The sequence below is a fragment of the Rhamphochromis longiceps genome, linkage group LG10 (genome assembly GCF_057381845.1).
Source record: "Rhamphochromis longiceps isolate RC_006_pf linkage group LG10, R_longiceps_female_GT1.1, whole genome shotgun sequence".
Taxonomy (NCBI): Eukaryota; Metazoa; Chordata; class Actinopteri; order Cichliformes; family Cichlidae; genus Rhamphochromis; species Rhamphochromis longiceps.
Window position 1 is genome coordinate 17,479,748 of NC_140566.1, and position 25,241 is coordinate 17,504,988.

General features: G+C 39.9%; 1 protein-coding gene across 2 annotated transcripts; it reads right to left on the reverse strand.

The window, feature by feature from the left end:
• hephl1b (hephaestin-like 1b) lies at window positions 1-23,294 on the reverse strand. 2 transcript variants are annotated; one of them, XM_085420645.1, is made up of 20 exons: window positions 22,972-23,294; window positions 21,016-21,260; window positions 19,910-20,122; window positions 19,414-19,626; window positions 18,922-19,176; window positions 18,085-18,253; window positions 13,578-13,711; window positions 13,297-13,428; window positions 12,654-12,859; window positions 12,184-12,328; window positions 11,803-12,015; window positions 6,010-6,226; window positions 5,753-5,892; window positions 5,551-5,676; window positions 5,353-5,459; window positions 5,020-5,254; window positions 1,699-1,838; window positions 1,412-1,565; window positions 1,289-1,309; window positions 1-419 (listed from the first exon to the last, which is right to left on the reverse strand). In XM_085420645.1, exons 1-20 carry the CDS (start codon window positions 23,145-23,147, stop codon window positions 361-363), a joined length of 3,300 nt encoding a protein of 1,099 aa, XP_085276771.1. In that variant the 5' UTR covers window positions 23,148-23,294; the 3' UTR covers window positions 1-360. The 2 variants fall into 2 exon arrangements, with proteins under 2 accessions (XP_085276771.1, XP_085276772.1); XM_085420646.1 differs by lacking the exons at window positions 12,184-12,328; window positions 12,654-12,859.
• Between the last annotated feature and the right edge of the window lie 1,947 nt (window positions 23,295-25,241).

Sequence of the window (25,241 nt, forward strand, 5' to 3'; positions counted from 1 at the left end):
AACTGAAAAAGTTTTTTTTTTATTGCACATTCATACTTGAAATCCAGTATTTGGTAGCAGAAGTAAAAAAAATAAAAAAAAATAAAAATAAAAGCCAACATAGTGCAATATGACAGAAAGCAGCAACAGAAACAAATCCCAACTGTAAAATGCTTTGTTTCCTTCATTCTAATGCATAAAGTCATCTTGAACATTATACATGATTGTAAAGTGGTATATATAATTTAACTGGCCTGGGCCATGCTTGATATTTATGTACATGATCTCAATCAAACACATAAGTGACAGACAGTTTTATAAGTGCATCAGTGACCACTGTTATAATCCACACATATAATCTGTTGTCAGGGTCCCTCATCATTAACATATAGCCAGTAGAACAAACAGCGAGAGCAGCATCTTTATGGAGCTTTTAGTTCCTGGTGGTGTAAAAGGAAAAGAAATATAAGTGAGAGATAAGGGAAGCCAGAAAAGCATTACAACATTACCCAAAAATCTATGAATCTTCCCTGTGATGGGCTGCAGGTAACAGTTTTCTAGAAATGCATATGTTTGATCTTTGAAAAAGGGAACACTAAATGTAACACCCGCCTTATCAACATTTACGCTTAGTCAAAAATTCCTTAGCAGCACTGCATCAACAGTGCCACAAGGACACCCGACGCAAATGACTGTTTTGCTATACCCAATACAAACAGAGCAAAGACAGATAAACTTTAAAAACATTCCCCATCAGTTACATAACAGTACTGAGGAAATGCTTTGTCCTGCAGTACTTGTGACCGATGGTGTGCCGCAGAGGAGAGATGAATGGTATGCTGTGGTAGTAACCACACCAAATAAAAAAGACCACTGCTCTTGAAGAAATATTCCAGTGTTTATGCATGTTTGGTTACTGAAAAGCATGCCTCCAAACATTTTGTATGTAATTCCAGGCACAGGATACGGAATCAGGAATATATTCAGACACATAATACATAAAAAAAAAACTACAATGTTTAAAAGTATAAATAGCAACCCAGTGTGTTAAAGTGTATTTTTGTGACAATGACATCATAGTTATTGTAATGTAATGCAGTCCTTTGAAACAGTAATAGTGACATAATACAAAAGTTGTTAAAGAAATTCAATACTCTGTGTGAAATTTATTTTTCAATCATGTATCCTACAAAATTAAGTTGCATTACTTTTAGGCTCTATTTGATATAAAGTTAAAGTGACAGAATACTGAAATCTTCCACCCAGTGACGCCCAGTAACAATTTTTACGTGAAAAAAACAGATCTTACCATGCGAGGAGTTTTCTGGAACTGAAAAAAACAAACAAGCGAAATGTTAAACTCATTTCTAAATAATAGGTGACAGTGTATTAACATGAGAGACTGCCCCGCAGATCCTTTACACTGACCAACCTTTGATGGTGAAAGTGGTCTCCATGCCAGCATGGATATGGTCAGTCACATGACAGTGGAGCAACCATGTGCCTGGGTTTCCAGCCACCATCTCCACAGTCTGGAAGGTCCCGGGGAACAGATCAAAGACGTCTGCACGGTGCACAAGGTCCGTCTGACACACATAAGAGTGGTGCAAAAAAGGGGGAACAGCAAAGAGGAAATATAAATGGAGATATGATTCTTTCGGTGCGAAAGAAAGAATGGTCTTCCCGCTGCGAGTGACCACTAACAAAGCACAAACAAACCTTGTAAGTAAAGGTCTCTGCATGAAAGTGAACAGTGTGCATGTCTATTTCGTTGCCCATTCCGATGAGATACCAGTCAACTTTCTGGCCCTGAGTCATCTCCAATCCATGGAGGTTCCCATATAGCTTCCCATTGATCCCTGCAGCAGACACATTCACACACAGAATCAGAGACATGGTGCACAAGAGAAACAGGAAATGTGAAAGCAAACACACTTCAGCACACTCATCAAAAGCAAGCTGAGGAATAAAGGTCTGATTTTGTATCCAGTACAGGACTTTATTGAATTTAACCTCATTTCTACTGTCTGATAAAGAGAAGTGGAATGTCCCTGCTTCCTGCTGGATCAACTTTAGATGATGTACATTGATGTTTGTGGGCTGAATTTGGGGATTTGCTTGTTATTATGCGTTATATGTAATTTATTTTATCTTAAATAATTTGCATTTGAAACTTTTTGTGTTGTTTAACTCTCCTCAGAATTTTATTGGCACTTCTACACTGTGCCCTAACTTTACCCAGATTTGCCTATTTTATGATACAGCCAGGGGTTAAAGTGGGCCAGAAGAGGAATCCAGCAAAGATTCAAAACATCATTCAAGCACCGTCATTTAATGAGTAAGTAGACAGGTTAATGCATGTTACTACTGGATGAGTTTATTTTTCACGAGCTGCAGGCTGGCATGCCCTTCAGTAACAAGAAAACAATCCCTACGATGCCTTCATGGTACAGATATAAATTTGCAGTTGCTGAACTTAAGCATCTAGCTGCAGAAGAGGAGTGAGCATAAATGGAGTAACGTCAGGTCATTTCAGATGCAACTTTTCAAACAGCTCAACAGACACGAAATAAACTGTTTCTTTCACAAAATGTGTCTCTGACTAAACACCAGATTTAAATATTGATTAATTCCATCTTAAATCAACACAAGCCTGCTTGATCTCTGATCTGCTCGAGTTCCAATTTGCCTAAAAATTTTATGGGCGAAAGTTTGAACATGTATAATGAGTGCTGTGAAATTTTAGCTTCATATACCAAATGCCTTTCAAGATCATTTTTTAAAAAATGGTCAGTCGACCTGCTTTTTGCACGTTGAAGATTGTTACGGCCCTGGGGCCTGTTCTTCGTACCTCGCTAAGTAAGTTAGCTGGATTAGATTGTTGACGATTTCGCGTGATCTTGGATCGTTCGGTTCCCCGAAGCTCATCCGGGACTTGCTGTCATAGCAACAGAGCCGTAAGCGTAAACCTGCTCGGGAGCAGGTTTACTTTATGTAAACAGGATTAGATCGCGGCCACGCAGGTATGTCCGCTTCATTTATACGAAAGCAACAGCGATAAATAAATAACATCAATGTAACTGAAGATAATGCAGCACTTGATCCTTTTATTGATGTCACACAGATACATACAGGTCATTTCCTAAAAAAGGGAAATGTACTATTAACATTCTATTACATGTATGTGATTATTACAGATGTAAGTCATATTTCAGAGTAGTAATTGTAAATTACTTCGTGTAATCAAGATGAGAGACCACGGCTATAAAAGCCAAGGTGGATTTGGGAAGCCTGTCGCAGCCATGTCCTGTCCGTTTACGCGAGCAACCCATTGCGGAAGGTGCAAGATTGATAAGGAGAGTCCTCAGAATTCAGCATATATTGCGGGACAGACAGGATCCTTTAGCTCAGCGCGACAGTGTGCTCATTGAGAGATATCGATTTTCCCGTGAGGATATTATTTACTTAACCAACTTGTTGACGAGGGGGTGCAGGACCACCACCTGTCTTTTTTTGCTCTGCCCTTTTCTTGGTTGCTGTTATAAACAAACAAACAGATTATTTCAGGGTCTCTTTCCAAGAGACTAAAAGCAATATAAGTGATAAATATTACCATTCTATAGAATATTCTTATATTTCACTTTTACTTGTTCCCATGTTCTAGTGGGTCCTGTTGTGGCTCTAATGTGAAAGAGGATATAATATAACAATATAATATAATGTAATATAATATTGGATAATATAGTGTAATATAATAAATCTACCCTACCGCCTACTGGTGTTGGCCAGAGGGGCCGATGGCGCGATATGGCAGCCTCGCTTCTGTCAGTCTGCCCCAGGGCAGCTGTGGCTACAACCGTAGCTGCCTCCACCAGTGTGTGAATGTGAGAGTGAATGAATAGTGGCATTGTAAAGCGCTTTGGGTGCCTTGAAAAGCGCTATATAAATCCAATATATTATTATTATTATTATTAAATTACTTACGAGTTTAATTTGTCAGCAACTTTCTGCCAGCCCTCTCTCCTTGCTTTTGCAGCCTTTGCAGTGTTCCCTTGCGTTCTGATTAAACTCTGAAACTCCTGAAATCCCTCACTCAGGAGTTCTTGCTCTGCTGCCGAAAAATACCGAGCCGAGCGCGCTCCTTCGACATTTTCGCCGACCAATCAGAGGGTTGCCGATCAATGTTTCTACTATCGATGCGTAGCCCCTTTTACGACACCCAGTGATCTCACATTACTGCGTCCAGCTGTACTAATCGTCAACGGAAGGTGTGTTCGGAGAACCGGATTAGCGAGCTCACGGTTAGCGCGATGGTTTGATCTTGGATGTGTCATTTGATCTTGGATGTGTCATTTGATCTTGGATGTAGTGAGCGACGTACGAAGAACGGGCCCCAGGGCCGGCTGTGTACCTTTGTTGTGCTCTGTCTTTAAGACTCCACAGGTCCTTCCTGATTGGAGAGCTGGCGGCGGCTGATTGGTCTCCAATCGGGAAGGACCTGTGGAGTCTTAAAGACAGAGCACAACAAAGGTACACAGCCGGCTCAGGGCCGTAACAAAGATATTCATGTTTGAACATGAATATCTCAAAAACTGTTTAATATAAAAGCATTCAAAAGTTCTTCCACAAAAGTAAAACTATTTTAGACAGTCCTGTCCAAACAGAACGGAGTTTCCAGATGGTGCTGTAGTGGTGCTGTAGTTATAAGTTATGTCTGTGAAGGTTCTCAGTCATAAGTTAGAAATTTATTTTGTTAAATTTGTGCATATTTTCTATTTTCGAGATCTGGGTCATTCCATTTCAAATCATCAAGTTTTTTTTGAATATTTTCTGCTCAACCATCTCTGATTTGCTGTCCTGATTCATTGTGGTGGCAACAAAAACGATTACATTTATACTAGGTTACATCAAGATCAACAGACATCAATTTATGTTTATCTTCTCTGGATATAATAGGTGAATATGTTTACTAAATCTAAAGTTTAATTCTTTGGCCAATAAGGTTGTTTTTCTTTCTGTGGCCCCGTTCACTCTTCTTACCGTGCATCTTGTTACTCTCCTCAAACTCTTCATCTGGAGTGAAGTTCTCAGGGTTGAGACCAAGGTACGTTCTGATGTTGTCTCCCAAATACCAAGACTTGTTTTCATCATGCACCATAAAGAGCAGTGCAAACTCCCTCTCCACGTCACTCCTCTCCCTATCGGGACCCTCCCCACGCTTCAGAGTCCCAGGCCTGCATATCACCAGAGGCCCCAGAAGGCCGCTGTACAGATCCTGAACATAAACAAACACCTTATCAGAATAAAATCTAATACTTCAACTCCTGCTTAAATATTCTAGTTGCGCTGTAAATGATGCGCTTCTATTTTTACCATAACAAAGTCAACAGTGGAGTAGTAGATATAAGAGATACAGTTAGGATCCGTGACCCCTGGACCAGAGCTTTCAGGAACATCCCAAGTTACTTCAATAAAGTTGCCTGAAGGTTCAGAGAACATAAAAAGTATGAATCCTACTGCTTCTTTAAAAAGCCAGCATTTTTTATGCCCGTTTAAAAATTCATTTCTCACCGGGTTTGACAGGAATGTGTCCACCGCTGGCCCTAACGCCATGTGTGGTTATTGAGTATGGTCGGGTGGCATTGTTCTTGAATATAATCACGATCTGCTCTCCTACTTCTGCTTTGATTATTGGCCCTACAGGAGAAAATAAAACTCATGTCATCTTCATTCTTCTCTTAGTAAAAACAACATAAAGAACTGTTAAGCTTACCTAGAATTTCCAAATGCTGCTGGTTGGGCTGCCTTTTCTTCTGAACACTGAAGGTGTCATCAGTATATTCTCTATACACCACCTTCTTATAGCGTGAGCCAATTCTGTTCTTTCCTTTTCCCACAAATATGCTGCCTGGACTGGGAGACAAGTAGCAATTTGCTTCTATTAACAAACAGTAATAAGTTATGGCATGAATTACAGGTTGTGGCTTCAACAATGAAACGTATCATCCTGCAATTATCTCACTCACACACCTGTCCTTTGGTGTGCTATGGTGTTTCTCCAGCTCCCAGTCTCTCTTAGGTGAATAGTCCCACTCTATTTCCTCAGCACTGATGAAATATCGCACAGTCTTGTTCAGCTTTGTGTATTTGTGATTTACTTTTTTTCCTGGGCACTCATTAACTTTATACCACTGCCTCATGCCACCTGAGTAGTGATCTATTACTATGCAGCTCACCTCATACACACCTGTTTGGAGAAACAACAAACAAGAAAAGGTTAAGGATTTGGACACATTCATGTGCCTTAAAAACAGGGCCCCATGTGAAAAAGGCAAACTTAATAACTGATTGTGTCGCTCTTCGCAGAATGAACTGCAATCAAATGTTTGCAATAACTGACAATAAGTCTCTCACATCACTGTGCAGGAATATCAGCGCACTCTTCTTTGCAGGAGATTTTTAATTCAGCTACATCGGACAGTTTTCAAGCATGAACAGTATGTTTAAGGTCAAGTCAAAGCATCTCGACCTGATTTAAGTCACTTTGTCACGGTCCCCGTGTCTCTCTGGTTGGCCCACTCTGGCTACAGGTTTTGTTGTTGTTGTTGTTCGTCCTCCTCCTCTCTGCCTGGGTGGAGCTCGTTACGGGCTCTCGCTCTTGGCCCACGCACCTGTGTGATTGTGTCCACCTGCTGCTGATCTTGCTGATTTCCCCAGCTGCTATTTAAGGCAGTGGCACAGAGCAGCTCACCGCTGGAAATGTTGAACCTCCTGAGTTCGTGCTCGCGGCATTTTCAAAAGAATCCCCTGTGTGTATTTTGCTGTGGAACTAATGTTAACTTCTGTGTGTAGATATCCCTCTTCTGGACCACATCACGGGACCTGCCCGGGTGTGGCAGCGTGTGTGGAGTTTTGGAGCGAGTGCGGCTGAAGAGGAGGTCGTGTGTGCGGAGGAGCTGTGGCGGTGACTGTGTGGAAGAGGAAGCGTGTGTGTGGATTTCCCCCCTCCTTCTCTCCCTGGAGCCCTGGACCCCCCTCCCAACTCACTGTACATATATATAGCACTGAGGTGATCCTGTTGTAAATAAATCTCCTTTTGGTCTCTGAGGAAGAACTGTCTGAGCGTGAGTCCGTTCAGTAGCCATGACACACTTAATTGGTCACTTCAACTTGCTGGTGTGTTTTGGATTGCCGCATAAGTCGAGTGAGCTTGAACTCAGGGGAACGGACTGATGGCCGGGCATTGCCCTTGTGGATTTTTGGTAGAGAGCAGAATTCATGTTTCCATGGTTCAATTATGACAAGACGCCCAGGTCTGGAAGCAGAAAAGCAGCTCCAGACCATCGCACTACCAAGAGCATATTTGACTGTTGGTGTGAAGTCATTTTGTCTCATCAGTCCACAGATGACTTTCCCCAAAGTCTTTGGGATGATCAGGATGTTTTCTGACAAATGTGAAATGTGTGACATCCTGGAAAAGCCATCGAGGAGTAACTCCTGGAGTAATTTTGGTCTCGCCAGACACAGGTTTCGGAAGGTTCCCCACTGTTCCAGGTTTTCTGTCACAGTGGTTCACGAGAATACTAAAGACTTTATATTTACATTGCTTTATAACCTGTTCCAGACCGACAGACCTCAATGATTTTCTCTCAGCTTTTTTCTTTACATTGGGGCTTTAAGTGTTACTTTTTGAGATCTTTTAGCCTACTTCACTTGTGCAGACAGGGTCTGTGTATGTGATTCCTTGATTCAACAGGTCTTGCAGTAATGAAGCCTGAGTGTAACATGTGAAAATGAACTAAGCTTTAACTCAGGGATAATTACTTTCTACACAGGGCTATAGGTTTGGATAACTTTTCTCAATCAATTAATGAAATCATCATTGAAAAACTGAAATATATTTACTCAAGTTATTATTTTATTTATTTTACTAATTATTAAAATATGTTTGATGAAATGCGAAAAAATAAGAAACCAGGAAGGGGGAAAAGTACTTTTTCATGGCATGGTAGATATAAACGCACAGAGTACAAAAACCTTTGATTTCATGTTTATTTCCTGTCAGTTTGACTGCATGTATTTTGAGTCAAGCTGAAGAAAAGCATGTGACAAAACAATGCAATAATAAACTGTCAGTGATTACCACTGCAGGAAAAAAGATGTTGTTTGCACCTTTTTTGCAAAGCTTAGCTTGCTTGGGGTTTTCCTTGTTTTGCAAATGTCTGCGCAATATGAGCAAACAGATGCTGTATATTTTGTGAATCTAGATCTTTGCTTTGTTTTTGTTTTTTTTGATGAGTGAAATTCTAATATTCTATTTTTATGATACATACCACTATTTAGATCTATAGTGCTAACTTCGCTACCTATCCATACTCCCCTTTTTCACTGCAGGAACAACCATATAGCATATGTGTGTATATATATGTGTATATATATCTATTAGGGGTGCAACGATATTCGTATCGATATTGAACCGTTCGATACAGTGCTTTCGGTTCGGTACGCATATGTATCGAACAATACAACATTTGTAATTTATTTTATCAATTTTCCTTCTGACGATGCTGTCTGTGTTGAGCGCTCAGTCAATCTGCGTTCGACTACTCCGTCTAGGCTGCACTGTCCAGCGCAGATCCACTGAGCGCTCAACACAGACAGCATAGTCAGAAGGAAGAGCGCAGGGCAAGCTAGCGAGACAGAAGTTAAGCTCTGCTTGCAACAAGCAAATTGAACCTCATTCAGATCTGGCGTTTGGAATTATTTTGGTTTTCATGTGACGTATGACCCTGAAGGTAAGCGAGTCATGGACTAAAGTAAAACAGTATGTTGGATGTGCCATGCAATGCTCAATTACATTGGTGTGAACTAGTGTGTTAGCGCAGTTAGCTCGTTAACGTGTTGGCCGTCTAGCCCCATGCACGGAGCGATCGGCGGTAGCTCGTTAACGGAGATTTGCCGTGTTGTGGCGTTAAGGTCATTTCAACGAGATTAACCTGAAAGCACTAGTGGGAACACAACGAATATGACTGCACATTTACGCCGACATCATCCTAGTGCAAAGACAAAAACAACAAGCATGCTACTAACTTTAGCCGAGTCATTTAGACAGCTGTTAGCACATGATTCTCCTTATGCTGCTGAGAATATAGCCCAGAAGAAGCGGATAGTATAGCTTTTATTTTGGAAAGAGACATTTCTCTGTAATAAACTCTCTTTTCCAAAGATGAGTGATTCCTCAATCAGATACAGGGCTTGCAATATCGCTAGCCCGACGTCCCGGAGCTAGCGATTTTTTTCAGTCGGGCTACCAAAATCTATCTCTTCCCTGCCCGTCGGGCTATTGTACGAAAAATATATGTCAATGCTTTTGCATTCTTTCAGAAATGTAGCTGGGTAATTATGTCATTGGCATCGGTGAGCCACTGTCAATATGTGACATATTGAAATCGCGTTTGAATTTGCGCTTGTTTTTTTTGCTTTCACTTTGCAATCGCAAGAACTGTGTCTAGAGAGCGACAGCACTGATCTGTGAGTGATGATAATTTGTGCACCAATTCCTCTGACATCGTCTTATCAATCGTTAGCTTACTATGCAAACATGACAAGTGAAATCTCCCGCAGCTTAAACATGTGAGAGGTTGATCGCGCAGAGAATCGCTGAGCTTATGTGAATGCGTGTGTAAAAGCATTTCAGTTCTGCTGAGCCAAATAAGACAGGTCAGGGTGAAGAAGTGACAGCCAAAGAAAAGCTTACCACAAAATGGAGAAGTTATGACAAATCAGACTATAAGGCAAAAAGAAAGTGCAGCTTTATGGTTTCATGGACAAAAGAATTTCTGTGGCTGCAATATGACGAGCTAAATAACCAGGGCTGCACATAAGTGGTCCGCAGGTGCGCATTCGCTGTCAAAATAAAAAACACGCACAAGGGTTAGGGTTAAATTTAAAAACTGTACTTTTGAGTTAAAATATATATTTATAATTTTAATAAATGACAAATTAAAAATGCATGAACATTTTTTTGTATCGAAAAAATATCGAACCGTGACACCAAAGTATCGAACCGAACCGAACCGTGAATTTTGTGTATCGTTGCACCCCTAATAGATATATGTGTGTGTGTGTGTGTGTGTGTGTGTGTGTGTACAAAAAAAATCCTAAAATTGACAAGAGCTGAGGTAAGTAACATATTTCCTAAAGGTGAATGTCTAGTGTGGAACAAAGTAAATGGCATAGCTAAACGTCATTCATTGTGGTATTTCCCTTTAGCAGAAGAGCCTTAAACATACATAAGGACAATGTGAACCAGATTCTCTGGTGGCTTGGATCTCCGACTACCTCACCGACAGACCACAGTACGTCAGGCTGAAGGACATCACGTCTGACACTGTGGTCAGCAGCACAGGAGCACCACAGGGAACTGTGCTGTCCCCTCTTCTCTTCACCCTGTACACCTCTGACTTCTGCTACAACTCTGAATTATGCCACATTCAGAAGTTTGCAGACGACACAGCCATCATGGGGTGTATCTGGGATGATCAGGAAGAGGAGTACAGAAGTCTGGTGAGGAACTTTGTCGCATGGAGTCATACAAACCACCTGCAACTCAACACCTCAAAGACTAAGGAACTGGTTGTGGACTTCGGGAGGTCTAGAGCAGGTCCACTGCCGGTTCAGATAGAGGGGGAGGAGGTGGAGGTGGTCAACAAGTACAAGTACCTCGGGCTGTGGGTGGACAATAAACTGGACTGGTCATGCAACACAGAGCACCTGTATAAAAAAGCACAAAGCCGACTGTACTTCCTCAGGAGGCTGAGGTCTTTTAACATCTGCAGGAAGCTCCTGAGGATGTTTTACCAGTCGGTGGTTGCTGGAGTACTTTTCTATGCTGTGGTGTGCTGGGGGAGCAGCACAGCAAAGAAGGACTCATCCAGGCTGGAGAAACTGATCAGGAGGGCTAGCTCTGTGGTCGGCATGAAGCTGGACACTCTGGTGACAGTGGCAGAGAAAAGGACATTAAAGAAACTGATGGACATTATGGACAATGCCAGGCATCCTCTGCACACGGCCATTAACAACCAGAAGAGTCTGTTCAGTGACAGGTTGCTTCTCCCCAAGACAAGAACTAACAGACTTAAAAACTCCTTTGTCCCACACGCCATCAAACTGTTTAACTCCTCTCTGGAGGGGAGAGGGAGGGGAAACAGGAGGACAAAGGAGGGGGGAACAACTAAGCTGTAGTGCCTCTTCACCTCACTGTGCAATACCTTTTGTGCAATACTTTTGTAAATAGTCAACAGTGCAATAGACCTCAATACTTGAAATGTGCAATTCACTTGTATTTTTATTTTTTATTCCTATTTATTCTATTTATCCCCTTGGTATATTTTATTTATATTGTCTCTGTATTATATATATGTGTGTGTGTGTGTGTATATATATATATATAATATTCTGTAACTCTGTAACTTCTGTCGGTGCTGTGCTTTTTTGGAAATCGAATTTCCCAGAGGAACCCACCCGAGGGATTAATAAAGTTCTATCTTATCTTATCTTATCTTATCTTATCTTATCTTATCTTAATTTCCTGTTTGTACTGTATAAGCATTAGTGTATGCATCACAGGAGGCATCCACACAAACTTATGTAAACATGTTTATAGAGGATAACTTTAACTGCCAAACAAAATCTCAATGACAGATTATGTGTGTGGGAAAAGATGAAGTGTGTTGTTTTTGTCAGTGTGTGTGTGTGTGTGTGTGTGTGTGTGTGTGTGTGTGTGTGTGTGTGTGTGTGTGTGTGTGTGTGTGTGTGACTAACCAGGAGTGTCAGGCTTCATGTCGACAGCTACAGTGGTGTGAGGGAAAAGGTTGAGAGTGTCCCGGGTGGTGCTTTGTTTGTTGAAAGTGTTTCCCTCAAAATACACGCCATGGATGTCCACCTCTGTGCCTAACCCAAAGGTGTACCACCTGACTTTGTCCCCTGAACACATCTCCAGGCCAAGAAGGTTCCCATGCATGCGCCCATTTACAGCTGAAATGAAAAGGAAGATATAAAAATATGAAAAAAATACAAAGACACACCTGAACCGGGTCTCAAATATGACAAAATCTGAGTTGCAATCAACGCTGATTCAATAGCTTTTCAGATAAATAGGTAAGGTAATATCTATTCAGCTGATTCACCAAACAGACTGATTACCATGCATCATGTTGCTCTCCTGAAAGTCCTCGTGCTCTTGATTAGTCTCATTGCTGCCAAACTTCTCAATGTTCTCATCTAAATACCAGCTCATGTTTTCATCCATGACAGAAAAAAGAAGGAAGAACTCCTTATCTACATCCTTCTGTTAGACAATAGAGACAAAATTACAGAATCAGTAAGGCTCTTAAAGTGCTGCTAATTTGATTTTAAGGTAACATCACACAGAATTTAAAAAGCACTTAAAAATTACACTTAAAATTTTCATCATAAATTATTTTGTCCTTATCTTAGCTATCTTGTATTATTAAAGTTCTAATAAATTTGATAATCCCCAGCAACTTGTCAAACAAAAGGCAAGTGCTATTTTGATTTTAGCTATTTAAAAGTGTATACACTCAGAGGTTCCTTAAGGTTTTGGGGTTTTTTTTAACATGAGAACGTGTCTGAATACATAACCAAAGCAGCACCTGTCTGCCGTCATCCCCAAGCACTCCTCTCTTGCATACAAGAAGAGGTCCAACTAGTCCAGAATTAGTGTCTTTGGCAGGATCGGTGGCAGAGTAGTAGAGATAAGGGATGCAGGAAGAATCAGATGATGATGGGCCTTCCAGGACCTGCCAGGTGTAAGTAAAGTTCTCACCTGGACCAACATGGGAGCCTGGCTTTTCAACACCTGCAGTGTTGCAGACAAAGAAGTACAAACAATTTGGTTTACTATAACTTGCTGTCAGTACAGACAGCAGTCAAAAGGCACTGTGATTCTCTTTTCACTATGCTTAACACCTTAATATAATATCATATGTATTAGTCAAACAATGTGCACTTTGAGTATGAACAAGTTCATTTACAGCTTTTATTTCTTACTTTGTGTGATTAATTACCTTTTTAAATTTGTAGAGATATACTCATTTATTTCTTTGCAGTAACTCTTTTTAAAGTATCAGTAATGCAAATGTATGCTTTGGTCAGTCTGAACAGTTAATCATTAGTTTCAGCTTGTGTTTTTAGAGAATAAGTAGCGTCCCCTAAGAATTACAGGATATCCCAGCTCCTTGACTTACTGAGTTAACTGTGCCAGTATTATTTGTGTTTGTATCGTTGCTTCCTCACCATCCTCATAGCTGCTTCCCTGGAAGTGTTTATCATAATGAAGGCCATGAGGCTGGATGCTGTAGTTTCTATCAGCCTTATTGAGGAATGTCACTCTGAGAGTGTCACCCTCCTCTGCCCTCAGGACTGGACCTGTATGAATAGAAAAGGAACACTGTAATCAGATAAGAGATCTTGAGACTTAGTGAACTTGATGAATTTGGTGAATTGTTTCAGGAAACGTATAACAAAGAGAAAAGGTGACTTTTATTCAGAACATGGTGAAAAAAGGGAGGACTTACCCAATAGTCCTAAATGTCCAAGATCAGCTGATTTCTCAGTAGTGAAAGTATCATCTGTGTACTCTTTGTATATCACTTTTATGTATTGACCACCGAGCCTTCCATCATCTCTGCCAAAAAACACATCTGATGGACTACAAAAGAAAAAGATGGGATAGTTGGAGGAAGAAAATGAAGCAAAAACTGTAAATGTGGGTTGTAGTAAATATTAGGGGTGCAACGATATTCGTATCGATATTGAACCGTTCGATACAGTGCTTTCGGTTCGGTACGCATATGTATCGAACAATACAACATTTGTAATTTATTTTATCAATTTTCCTTCTGACGATGCTGTCTGTGTTGAGCGCTCAGTGAATCTGTGTTCGACTACTCCGCCTAGGCTGCACTGTCCAGCGCAGATCCACTGAGCGCTCAACACAGACAGCATAGTCAGAAGGAAGAGCGCAGGGCAAGCTAGCGAGACAGAAGTTAAGCTCTGCTTGCAACAAGCAAATTGAACCTCATTCAGATCTGGCGTTTGGAATTATTTTGGTTTTCATGTGACGTATGACCCTGAAGGTAAGCGAGTCATGGACTAAAGTAAAACAGTATGTTGGATGTGCCATGCAATGCTCAATTACATTGGTGTGAACTAGTGTGTTAGCGCAGTTAGCTCGTTAACGTGTTGGCCGTCTAGCCCCATGCACGGAGCGATCGGCGGTAGCTCGTTAACGGAGATTTGCCGTGTTGTGGCGTTAAGGTCATTTCAACGAGATTAACCTGAAAGCACTAGTGGGAACACAACGAATATGACTGCACATTTACGCCGACATCATCCTAGTGCAAAGACAAGTGGAAGCAGAAAAAAAACAAGCAAGCATGCTACTAACTTTAGCCGAGTCATTTAGACAGCTGTTAGCACATGATTCTCCTTATGCTGCTGAGAATATAGCCCAGAAGAAGCGGATAGTATAGCTTTTATTTTGGAAAGAGACATTTCTCTGTAATAAACTCTCTTTTCCAAAGATGAGTGATTCCTCAATCAGATACAGGGCTTGCAATATCGCTAGCCCGACGTCCCGGAGCTAGCGATTTTTTCAGTCGGGCTACCAAAATCTATCTCTTCCCTGCCCGTCGGGCTATTGTACGAAAAATATATGTCAATGCTTTCGCATTCTTTCAGAAATGTAGCTGGGTAATTATGTCATTGGCATCGGTGAGCCACTGTCAATATGTGACATATTGAAATCGCGTTTGAATTTGCGCTTGTTTTTTTTGCTTTCACTTTGCAATTGTGCGAACTGTGTATAGAGAGCGACAGCACTGATCTGTGAGTGATGATAATTTGTGCACCAATTCCTCTGACATCGTCTTATCAATCGTTAGCTTACTATGCAAACATGACAAGTGAAATCTCCCGCAGCTTAAACATGTGAGAGGTTGATCGCGCAGAGAATCGCTGAGCTTATGTGAGTGCGTGTAAAAGCATTTCAGTTCTGCTGAGCCAAATAAGACAGGTCAGGGTGAAGAAGTGACAGCCAAAGAAAAGCTTACCACAAAATGGAGAAGTTATGACAAATCAGACTATAAGGCAAAAAGAAAGTGCAGCTTTATGGTTTCATGGACAAAAGAATTTCTGTGGCTGCAATATGACGAGCTAAATAACCAGGGCTGCACATAAGTGGTCCGCAGGTGCGCATTCGCTGTCAAAATAAAAAACACGCACAAGGGTTAGGGTTAAATTTAAAAACTGTACTTTTGAGTTAAAATATATATTTATAATTTTAATAAATGACAAATTAAAAATGCATGAACATTTTTTTGTATCGAAAAAATATCGAACCGTGACACCAAAGTATCGAACCGAACTGAACCGTGAATTTTGTGTATCGTTGCACCCCTAGTAAATATGTGACCTAGATGTAAAAGCGATGAGAAATGTCTTACTTGGACCTTAGTTACTTACTTAGAACGAAAACTGGTGTCAGATCAACAATAAATACCAGATAATAACAGATGGGTTGCTGCATGATCATCTAGACTGTTGAATCTTCACAAGCTACTCCAAAATTGAGAATTCTATTATCTGATGTGAAATCTTTGAAAGCCTGCCACCTGCCCGCACCTTTACACACAACTCTGACTCTCTATTAAAAGATTTCCTTTTGTCACCAAGGAGCTGTCACTACATTTCAACTCTCCATGCAAGTTATGAAAGATGACGTGCTTTTCAGTGCATAAATAAGTGTAAAAATTGATTACATATAAATTGTTTTGATACTTTCAAACTTTATTACAAGGTTTTAAACAGAGGTGGGACCAAGTCATTGTTTTGCAAGTCTCAAGTAAGTCTCAAGTCTTTATCCTCAAGTCTCAAGTCAAGTCTCAAGTAATGTCAGGCAAGTCAGAGTCGAGTCTCAAGTCACTGGTGTAAAAGTCCGAGTCAAGTCACAAGTCTGAAACTTTGAATTTCAAGTCCTTTCGAGTCTTTAAAAAAAAAAAACGAAAAAATAATGTTGCAGTTATGCTAAATGTAAATATTAGACCGTGTAATTTTTTAATCTGTGTTTTTCTCAACACATGACAAAATAGTGAACTTAGAAAATATACACAAATTGTGAAATTGCACCTCTTTAAAATGCAGCTCAATTAAACCTAGCTCCAAGAATAATTTTCACCGACAGTTCTGAGATAAGCTGCATGTTATTCTTGGATGCGGTTGTAGGACCGGCTTTAAAATCGCATGACAAAAATATCATACACATTAAAAAAAAACTGTATCACCAACGTAGCCTGGACAACATTTGCTAGTTAGATGAAGTCAGCTATCTCATCGTAGCATATTTATATGCATATTTATAATCATACGGTTCTTGGAGTGAGTGCATACACTCATGAAGTTTAGTAACTTCCGGTCACTGCAACAAGCCCAGGTACAGTTTACCGACGGATGGGTGCAGGACCTTGAAATGCACCGTGTAGAACGAAAGACCATCGTACGTATCATAAGTTTACCAGTCTCACAAATCGTCTTCATAAATACACATTCGTTAACCGTTTATTAATAGGACCTTTGAGCTCAACGGTAATTAATTAGTAGTGGAAATAATTTCTGGTACCCATCACAGAAATGTAGCAGTGACAATAATATTGTATGCTGTAATCGTACTGGGCAATTAGTGATACAAAAAACCTGTTTTATCCTGTGAATAAAAGTATATGTTTTTGTCAATGTACCATAATAACAGAAGCGAAACACAATATTGTGTCAGGACAATTCACTATTTATGCACAATAAACAAAGGAGCATAGCGCGACAATTTCTGTTCAGCGCCAGACTTGCTTGTAACCTATATCACCAATTATGTTATGAAAATGACACATTAACTACAACAGCAGACTGACCTTCGTGTAAATGCTTGGAGCAGACTAACCTGTGAGCTGGAGGGTTCTGGGACGTTATATTTGATCTTTGAATGGCTGCAATCCAGACCATCCGTCGCGTCTTTGTTACTTTGGAAACATGGCTCGAACAATTTCTCTTCAACGACGTAATCCGATAACAACCGATCTCTTTACCCGTCGGCTTCCCGTGGCTGTCATGCGACCGGCTATTGCAGTTAATAATACAACAGCTTCTTGACATTTTTGTGTTTCTTTTTATCGCTGTGTGACTGATTTCAATTGAAAGCCTGCATGCGCTAGTACCGCTTGCCACGAGTTCCCAGAATCCTTTGCGGTTCTACCCGTGAATGACGTCACATTTTCAATCTCTATATAATATGCATGTTAAATTTTATATTTGGGGTAAAATATCAAGTCTTTTCAAGTAAACCGGTTCAAGTCCAATTCAAGTCCCAAGTCATTGGTGTAAAAGTCCAAGTCAAGTCACAAGTCTTAGAACATTTTTTCAAGTCAAGTCTAAAGTCATAAAATTAATGACTCGAGTCTGACTCGAGTCCAAGTCATGTGACTCGAGTCCACACCTCTGGTTTTAAACTATTTTTTTACTTGTTGCACACAGAATCACATTGTTCACCTGCATTACCGTCATGCTCCACCTGGGGGCTGTGACCCATGCTCTGGAATTGGTCACTCAAACCAGACCACACAGCCTGAATGAGCATCACATGTACTGTATAATCAGCCCCTTCCAGGGGGCATGCACACAGAAAGTCAAGCCCCATTTTAGAGTTAGGAGTACTGACAGAGATAGAGAGACAAGATCAACCCATAAAGGTATCTTGAGTGTGTTTTGGGGGAAACCTGGCATGAAACTATGTTGGTTTGACTGATGGTGTGTTTGGTTTAAGTCTCTTCTTGAGTTTTTTGGGCTAAATAATAAATCAACTTTTATTTTGAGATACATGTAAACCATTATTTAGACTATCTTGATGCATGCTCAATCATCCAGGTAAGTAAATCCCCATAAGTTGATTCTGTTCATCTGGATGTAGCGTTGTCCAGAGAACAGAATAAACTTTTGGGGCATTATTTAGACTGCATTTTGCAATATGTTGCTCACCTATCTGCTTCAGTAAGGGATACATTGCTGATCAAATCCCTTCCTGAGGGGGCATAGTTCCACAGGACTTTCTCTGCCGCCAGGTAGTAATTCCTTACAACTCCACCTGTCAGCATGGATCCGGCCTCATTGTTACACGACCTCACTTCATAAAAGACCTGCATCCCAGCTGGAACAGCACACACACAGACACACACACACACACACACACGTACAAACCATAATTTAGATAAGTAAAAACTCACTGAGATGTAGACCTTTGAGCAGGTCTCCAGGCTACAGTAACTGTCTATAAAATGATAAAAACATTCCAGAGTTCATTTTAAATGTTTAACTTGCTTATCTTTTAGGAAATTGGGTTTACTCTCAAAATTCTGAGCAGATCTACAACATGTAAAACTGTCAGTTGTGTGATTTGCAGCCTAAATAGGTTTATAAAACAGTAATGTTACTTTTTTTTTTCTCAAAGGGTCAGGAACAAGAGAGAGCCATTATAAAAAGCACAGCCTTATAAAAAGTAATAGTTCTTCACAAGAATTAGCGGTAGTCATTGTATGACTCTCTCAATGTTATGTTCAATAGATTTTGGGCAGCCTGAAAATAATAACAAATAATAAAATGTCTGCTCATACCCTTCAGCTTTTAAATTCAGCTGAGTTCTAGAAAGTGTTTTACAAGTCCAGGCAGGCTCAGAGTAGAAATACTAATCTCTGCTGTGGGAATGCTCAGGCTTTGACAAAACAGCAGCACCCCCATGAAAAGGGTATTTCCTTTGTCAGCAAAGTGCTGTAGCAGAAGGTCAAAGGTGACACATAGGTTAAAGGTCAAGCATCCTACCCTGCAAGTGGTCATTAACCTGGCAGGCCAGCAACCACTTTCCATTTGCTTTTGGGACCATCTCGGCTGTTGCGAACGTGGCTGGGAACAGGCTAAGGACGTCAGTGCGGTGACCACGGTCCAGCAGGGTATTCCCATGGAAAAATGCAGAATGAATATCTACCTCATTACCCATCCCAAACAAATGCCAGGCTACTGCGCGATGCTGACATAACTCGATTCCAGGCAGGTTACCAAACATGTACCCATTAATAGCTGTCACACAGAGAAAAACACACACAATCAGAGGACAATGAGACATTTAGCCATCAAAAACCTCTCCTACAGCCTTTGTTGTCAGAATTAGAAATGTGAAGTGAATTCCCTGTGAACACATTTTAAACTATATGATGCAGATTGCTGAGTTGCATCAGCTGGTTTGGCCCGACTGAATGTGTGCAGTTAGTCCAGTATTAAATGATCCTAAAAAGACTTTAAATATCTATCTCTCACCGTGCATAAGGTTGGACTCTTTAAAGTCTGGGTCTTCTGGGTCAACTGTTTCTGGATCAAAACATCTCTGAATGTTGTTTTTCAAGTACCAACTCATGTTTTCGTCCACCACACTGAACATTAAGAAAACATCCTGGTCGACATCACTGCGGGCGGACTTTGCGGCAGAGTCTCCCTCGGCTGCATTTAGTTCATTAGTCTCCTTCAAGGCTCCTGCACTCAAAGAAAAGGAGCATGCGTAATCTTTGTTTCCTTCTGGTGTCCCACTGTGTGCGATTTTCACGGCAATCCTTCGTTGGCAGTTTTTCAAGTAAAGCAATTTTTTTATGTTATTTTTACAAAGGCTGTTTCTGAATGAGACTACTGGCTTAGGATGTAGAAATACATTTGATTTAACATACAATTTGTGCATACAGAAAGCTGCATACAGCAGGCAAAACACTGTATGAAACACACCAAACATACAATCAAATATATTTGCCAAATATATTTGTACCTTTCTTGCATGTGAGTAACGCCCCAATAAGTCCTGAGGAGATGTCCCTGGGGGCGTCAATATGAGAGTGGTAGACCCAGGTCAAGCAGTTGGCATCATCATCCGTGGGGCCAAACTCAGGTTTGACCTCCCAGCGGTAGGTATAGCTGCCTCCTGGAGGGACACAGTCATCTTTCTTCAACTTGCTTGATGTCCCGTCTGGATAGAGTGCACCTGGTACACGAAGGGAAAATGTTTGCAAAGAGATCACTCTGGTCAGAAAGCAGCCGAGCAGAGATATTATAGTTTATAGTCTCAATAAGAATTTTGTAGAAAATATTAGAAAACATTTACAAGGATGTTATTTAAAGCAGGTTTCAAAAGTCAAGGTAGTATTCATTTTCTTTGTTGTTTTTTTTCTACTTTCTGGTAAGCCTTTAGTTTCTATGGCAGTGTGTTTGAAAACAAAGCATAAATGAGAAGTCACGAGAACACTGATCTTTGATACAGTGTGAATGTCGGGACAAGGTTTAACAAATTAACTGCTTTCTCAGTTCTCAGTATCTTAATGTGCTGACACCACTGACATGTGATCTCATTATCTTTCAGCTCAAGTTCCAGTTTAAGCAAAAAGATGCCACTTAGCGTTCCTCATGTTTAATAAAATTGCTGATTTTAAACCATGACACAAAGTATAACAATAACCATTCTCTATTTTAAGTAGGAAAGGACTGCAGCTGTAGTCTCAATTTCCACAAGGCTCTCAAGTGTACTCCGGCAGGATTTCCCCTTCACATGATTGGGGTGGGGGTGGGTGGTGTACGAGCTTCTTGCATAGCAGAGAGCTGTAAAGTTCAGAAAACCTAAGAACAGTACCACGCCTTCTTGGAACTTCATAAACAATGTTAGCTGTTTCATGTAACTTCAAGCCCTTTTGGACTTTTAAAAAGTTATATTATTCAGTTCTTATTACAAATTTTGAACACAGCAACAATCGGTATCATTCAGTATGAATAAATGACACTTTGTAACCCTCACTGACAGCACTTTGTTCTTGTAGGTGTGACTCTGTGTGCAAAAGCACCATGAATTTTTCTGTCTATATCCAGTAGTATGGAACATTTTACCTTCTGTATCCTTCTCATAGAAAACCCCATGGGGATGCATAGAGTAGTTCCTGGTTGCAAAGTTCTTTAAGTGGACAACAATAGTTTCATCAACCTCAGCACGCAGTATGGGTCCCAGGAAGCCCAGCCAATCAGGTCGAGGAGACAGGCGACTGTATGAAGCATCTGTATACTCTTTGAACACAGCTTTCTTGTAAATACTTCCAATTCGATGGGGCCCTCCCTGTAGGAATATTGATGCATGCCTGAGAAAGTTTGAAAAGGAAACAACAAGAATGTGAGACACACAGTGGAGCGATTATACAGAATTCCGAGAGTGTGTAGGAGACAGACAAGAAAAATACTTTTTTTTTCTTCTTGCATTTGTATTTGTTAGGGTCAACGTCAAGTTCCACGCTGCAACACCAACTTTCAATCAAACTTGTACAAATATAGCAAAAGTAAGTGCATTGCCTTTCTAGGTTTTCACAAAAGGCTTTGATAGATCTTTTAGTTTATACAATTTTGATTATTGTCTAACGGCTAGAATTTCATTGTAGACCAAACAAGAACTAGATCTTACCTGGTGTAAGAATAGATGTAAAGCCACTGAACAAATTGCATGTGGTTGCAGGTCTTTAACAATTAGACATATCATTATTTTAATAACATGTTTTGGGGAGCTAATAACAGGTTGTTGAAACTGTAGCTGATGCACTTTTGGAAGTAAGATTATCTTAAATAGATTCTCAAATGATTTTGACTGAAAACCTTGATGCCTGTCTGATTACCGCTGTTTCAGTCAGAACCCGAACAAAGCAAAATAGTGCTAACATTGCTCCAACACTGCTTATTCGTTTCCCCTTCTCTGTCTTATAATACGACATATGGCTTTATTAATCTAATGCCATGCAAACGCATTGCAAGTTGATTTGACGCAATTCCACATTTTAAATGATGGGATACAAATGGCAGGAAGAAACATCTTAAAGCTTCTTGTGAATTCAGTTTGCCATGAAATGGGAGTGAAAAGACAATATGATATCTAACAAAGATAAACATGCCCTGCAGTGATTAAACAGCTTGAGACAGTTTAAGTACAGCCTGTACACTTTGAGAACGTTATTAGCACGTCCAGAGGTTCAGTTACATTTAGGAATGCCATGTATTGTGTAAGAATGAAGCAATTCCCTTATGCTTCACAATTATTTATTTCTCTGACAGGAAGGACAAAATTGTCTCAATCATTGCGCAACACCCATGAGCATTCCTTCATTTCATGAAAAATGTGCAAATGTGTCCAGTCTAATGTCCTCTTTTTTAATATAAGAAAGGGATTTTTGATTATTAGGTATTGGTTCCTGAACTATAACAGCAGAAACACAGACAAATGTTGTGAGTTGTCAATGCTTACATGTGATGTAAGTACAAGCCGCATTAACAGTATTATTTTATATGGGGGTTTTTTCTAGAAATTGAAAACTGTGAAATGCAAGGGTCACACAGTCTCATTGTCACATCTCTCATTAAATTCCTAACCATGGTGTGATGCAAATGCTTCTGTCAGACAGGATCTCTGTGCCTCCTTTTTGGTGATTGGCTGCACATAAAGACACATGGCAGATAGATACACAGTAAAGGAAGCCTCTAATCTAATGAAAGGAGACAGTAATTCGCTGTTAGTCATTGTCATCTTTCCTGCACATCCGTTAGACTGCCAGCAAAGCACACAAAGTCTAGACACTGTCACACCCCGAGCACGCGACATAACCCACAAGTTTTGCACTAAAACTTTTTTGTATCTCTAAACTGTCTTTTCTTTCGCGGTCTATTTTTTATTCCCACATGAGTTATAATGACTTTCTACTTGTGAGTGATCTTAGACATTATATATAAAGGCGCTAAAAATAAAAATGAATATTTACAAGCAATTAGTGCCGCCACTATCTGAGCATACTTTTCCGAATGTCAACTCACTCATCGTCTTCGATGTCTTTCCCGTTAAGCAGGTTTTTTCCACTTGGTGCGTAATCCCAGAAGTCCTCAATGATCCCCACATAATAAACTCTCTCCCTGCCGCGCTCCCCGCTCGCGCCCAATGAAAGAAGAAAAATCAGCAAACAAGTTGCAAACAACCCCAAAGTCCGTGCCATATTCAGCTGATCGCAGTCTAAAATGCTGGCCAAAGTGATCAGCGGGTTTTGCTGGTACAGGAACAAGGGGTAACCTTCTTTCACTCTTCCATGTGAGTGCGAATGTCCGTCTGGACCGCAGCGCTTACGAAACTCAAAGCAAAACAGTCAGGCTATTCAGCCAGAGGCTACGCCTCCAGTAGTATCTGATGTGCAGGGATAAGAACCAGTAAGTATTCCCAAGTCAATTATTTCTTTCTGGATTTAATTGAAGCGGTCTGCTGGGAAATTAGGTTAGTTAGATGCACTACGCAAAAGAGGCAGTGCCAAGCACTGTGGATCTCTAATTTGACTTTTCAGCTTCACAAAAAGCACTTTTGATGTGTGTTTACAGTTTTATTTGTTTATATTTGATCCTACAGTAGACTGATGAAATAGCAGCCCACAAAGAACTCAATTTTTTTTTTACCTTATCTTCCTTTATCGGTAGGTGTTGCCACCAGTGGCGGTTCCAGAATTTTTAAACACAGGGCGGCACAGTGAGGGGCCAAGAACAAGGGAGGAGAGCCCAGTGGAAATAAGAATTTTTCATGAATGTCAGTGTAGAAAATATTGGGCATGATTTTAGGCTCATGCGCAGCTCTGTTTTCTAATACAGATTTATGAAAAGCCAGCTGCAAGAATCCAAAAATCCTTTTATAACCATAGCTTCTTTACTTTAAGATTACTAAGTTTTAGCGAAATATTATTTAAGTTACTTAATAACAAGTTATATGTCAAGCTACAAATAATATGATGCTGGACTTTAAGCATAGTATAAAGTATTTAAAATAAGCATCACCTTAAACATATGCAGCAGTAATATTAATCCATTTAATGATGATGGGGAACTTTTTTTCTGCAGAGTAATTATTTTTAATTTTGATATTTTATGCAGAAATTTCCAGTATCATAGTTTTATCGTGAACAGTAGACCAAATGCATCTCTCATGTCCTGTGTCAGGTCTTTGCAGGATTTTTAAAAAATATTTCCTAAGAACATTAGTTTCAGATACTGTTCATGTGCTGTAGATGATAAAATACCATTTTATGCCTGTTAAGCTGTGTTATCACTAAAATGTTTGACAGATTTAGTTAAAATAGGAACAAACTATGTTTTTTTGCAAAAAAAACACTGTTTCATCCGTTTTTTGCTCGATGATTCATAGGTCAGTGTTAAGTGCATTAAAAACAAAACAAACAAAATAATAATAAAAAAAAGTCCTCTTAAAATATCTTGAATGGTTTTTAACAAGTGGAAATTCTTAAAACCATACTGAGCTCATTCCCTTCAACACAACCTTACATTCTCTAACTTGAAATTTTGTGTCGTAATTTCGGAGGCAAGGGTGACACCTGCTGACCTAGTCGGGACATTACAAGAATATACATAAAGCTTGGTGAACTATATGACGCATCTATGACTTTAAAACTAACAAGTTTTAGATGACGTGTGGTATTAGTGTTCTATTTAATTTTGTTTTTAAACAAAGAATATCTGCTCTGTAAAATTTGCATCACTCTCCATACTGTACACAGTGCAGTGAGATGCTGTCGATTTGCTGACTGTCATGGGACAGGGAACCACGTGATATAAGAGCATGAGTTTAATGGAGGAGATAGAAAAGAGAAAAAAATTTGTTATACTGGATATTTTCAGATATCTCATATTTCTGAAAAGATAAAGATTCAGTTTCCAGTTCATTGGGGGTTTTTGTTGTTGTTGATTTTTTTTGGGAAAGACTAGCAACATGGAATTTCCACAACAATGGAAGTTTGAACATTTCCACTGTGATTATATTGGGATTAATGTTCAGAATGTAAAACAGTCATAAATATACGACAGTTTCTTGCATAAATCTGTAAAACATATGAGTACTTTTCTATCAAGATATAAGTTTTGATTGATTTTCATAAAAATTTACAGACCGTCTTGATCCAAAGTCCATAGGTGCACAAAGTTGTACCTCTGTTGGAAAAAAGCTGGCACTTAAAGGAGCAAAAACATATCTGCAGTAATTCCATTCTGTGCTTCTAATTTGAAATAGGGTCAAATCTTAATAAAGCTGAATTGAA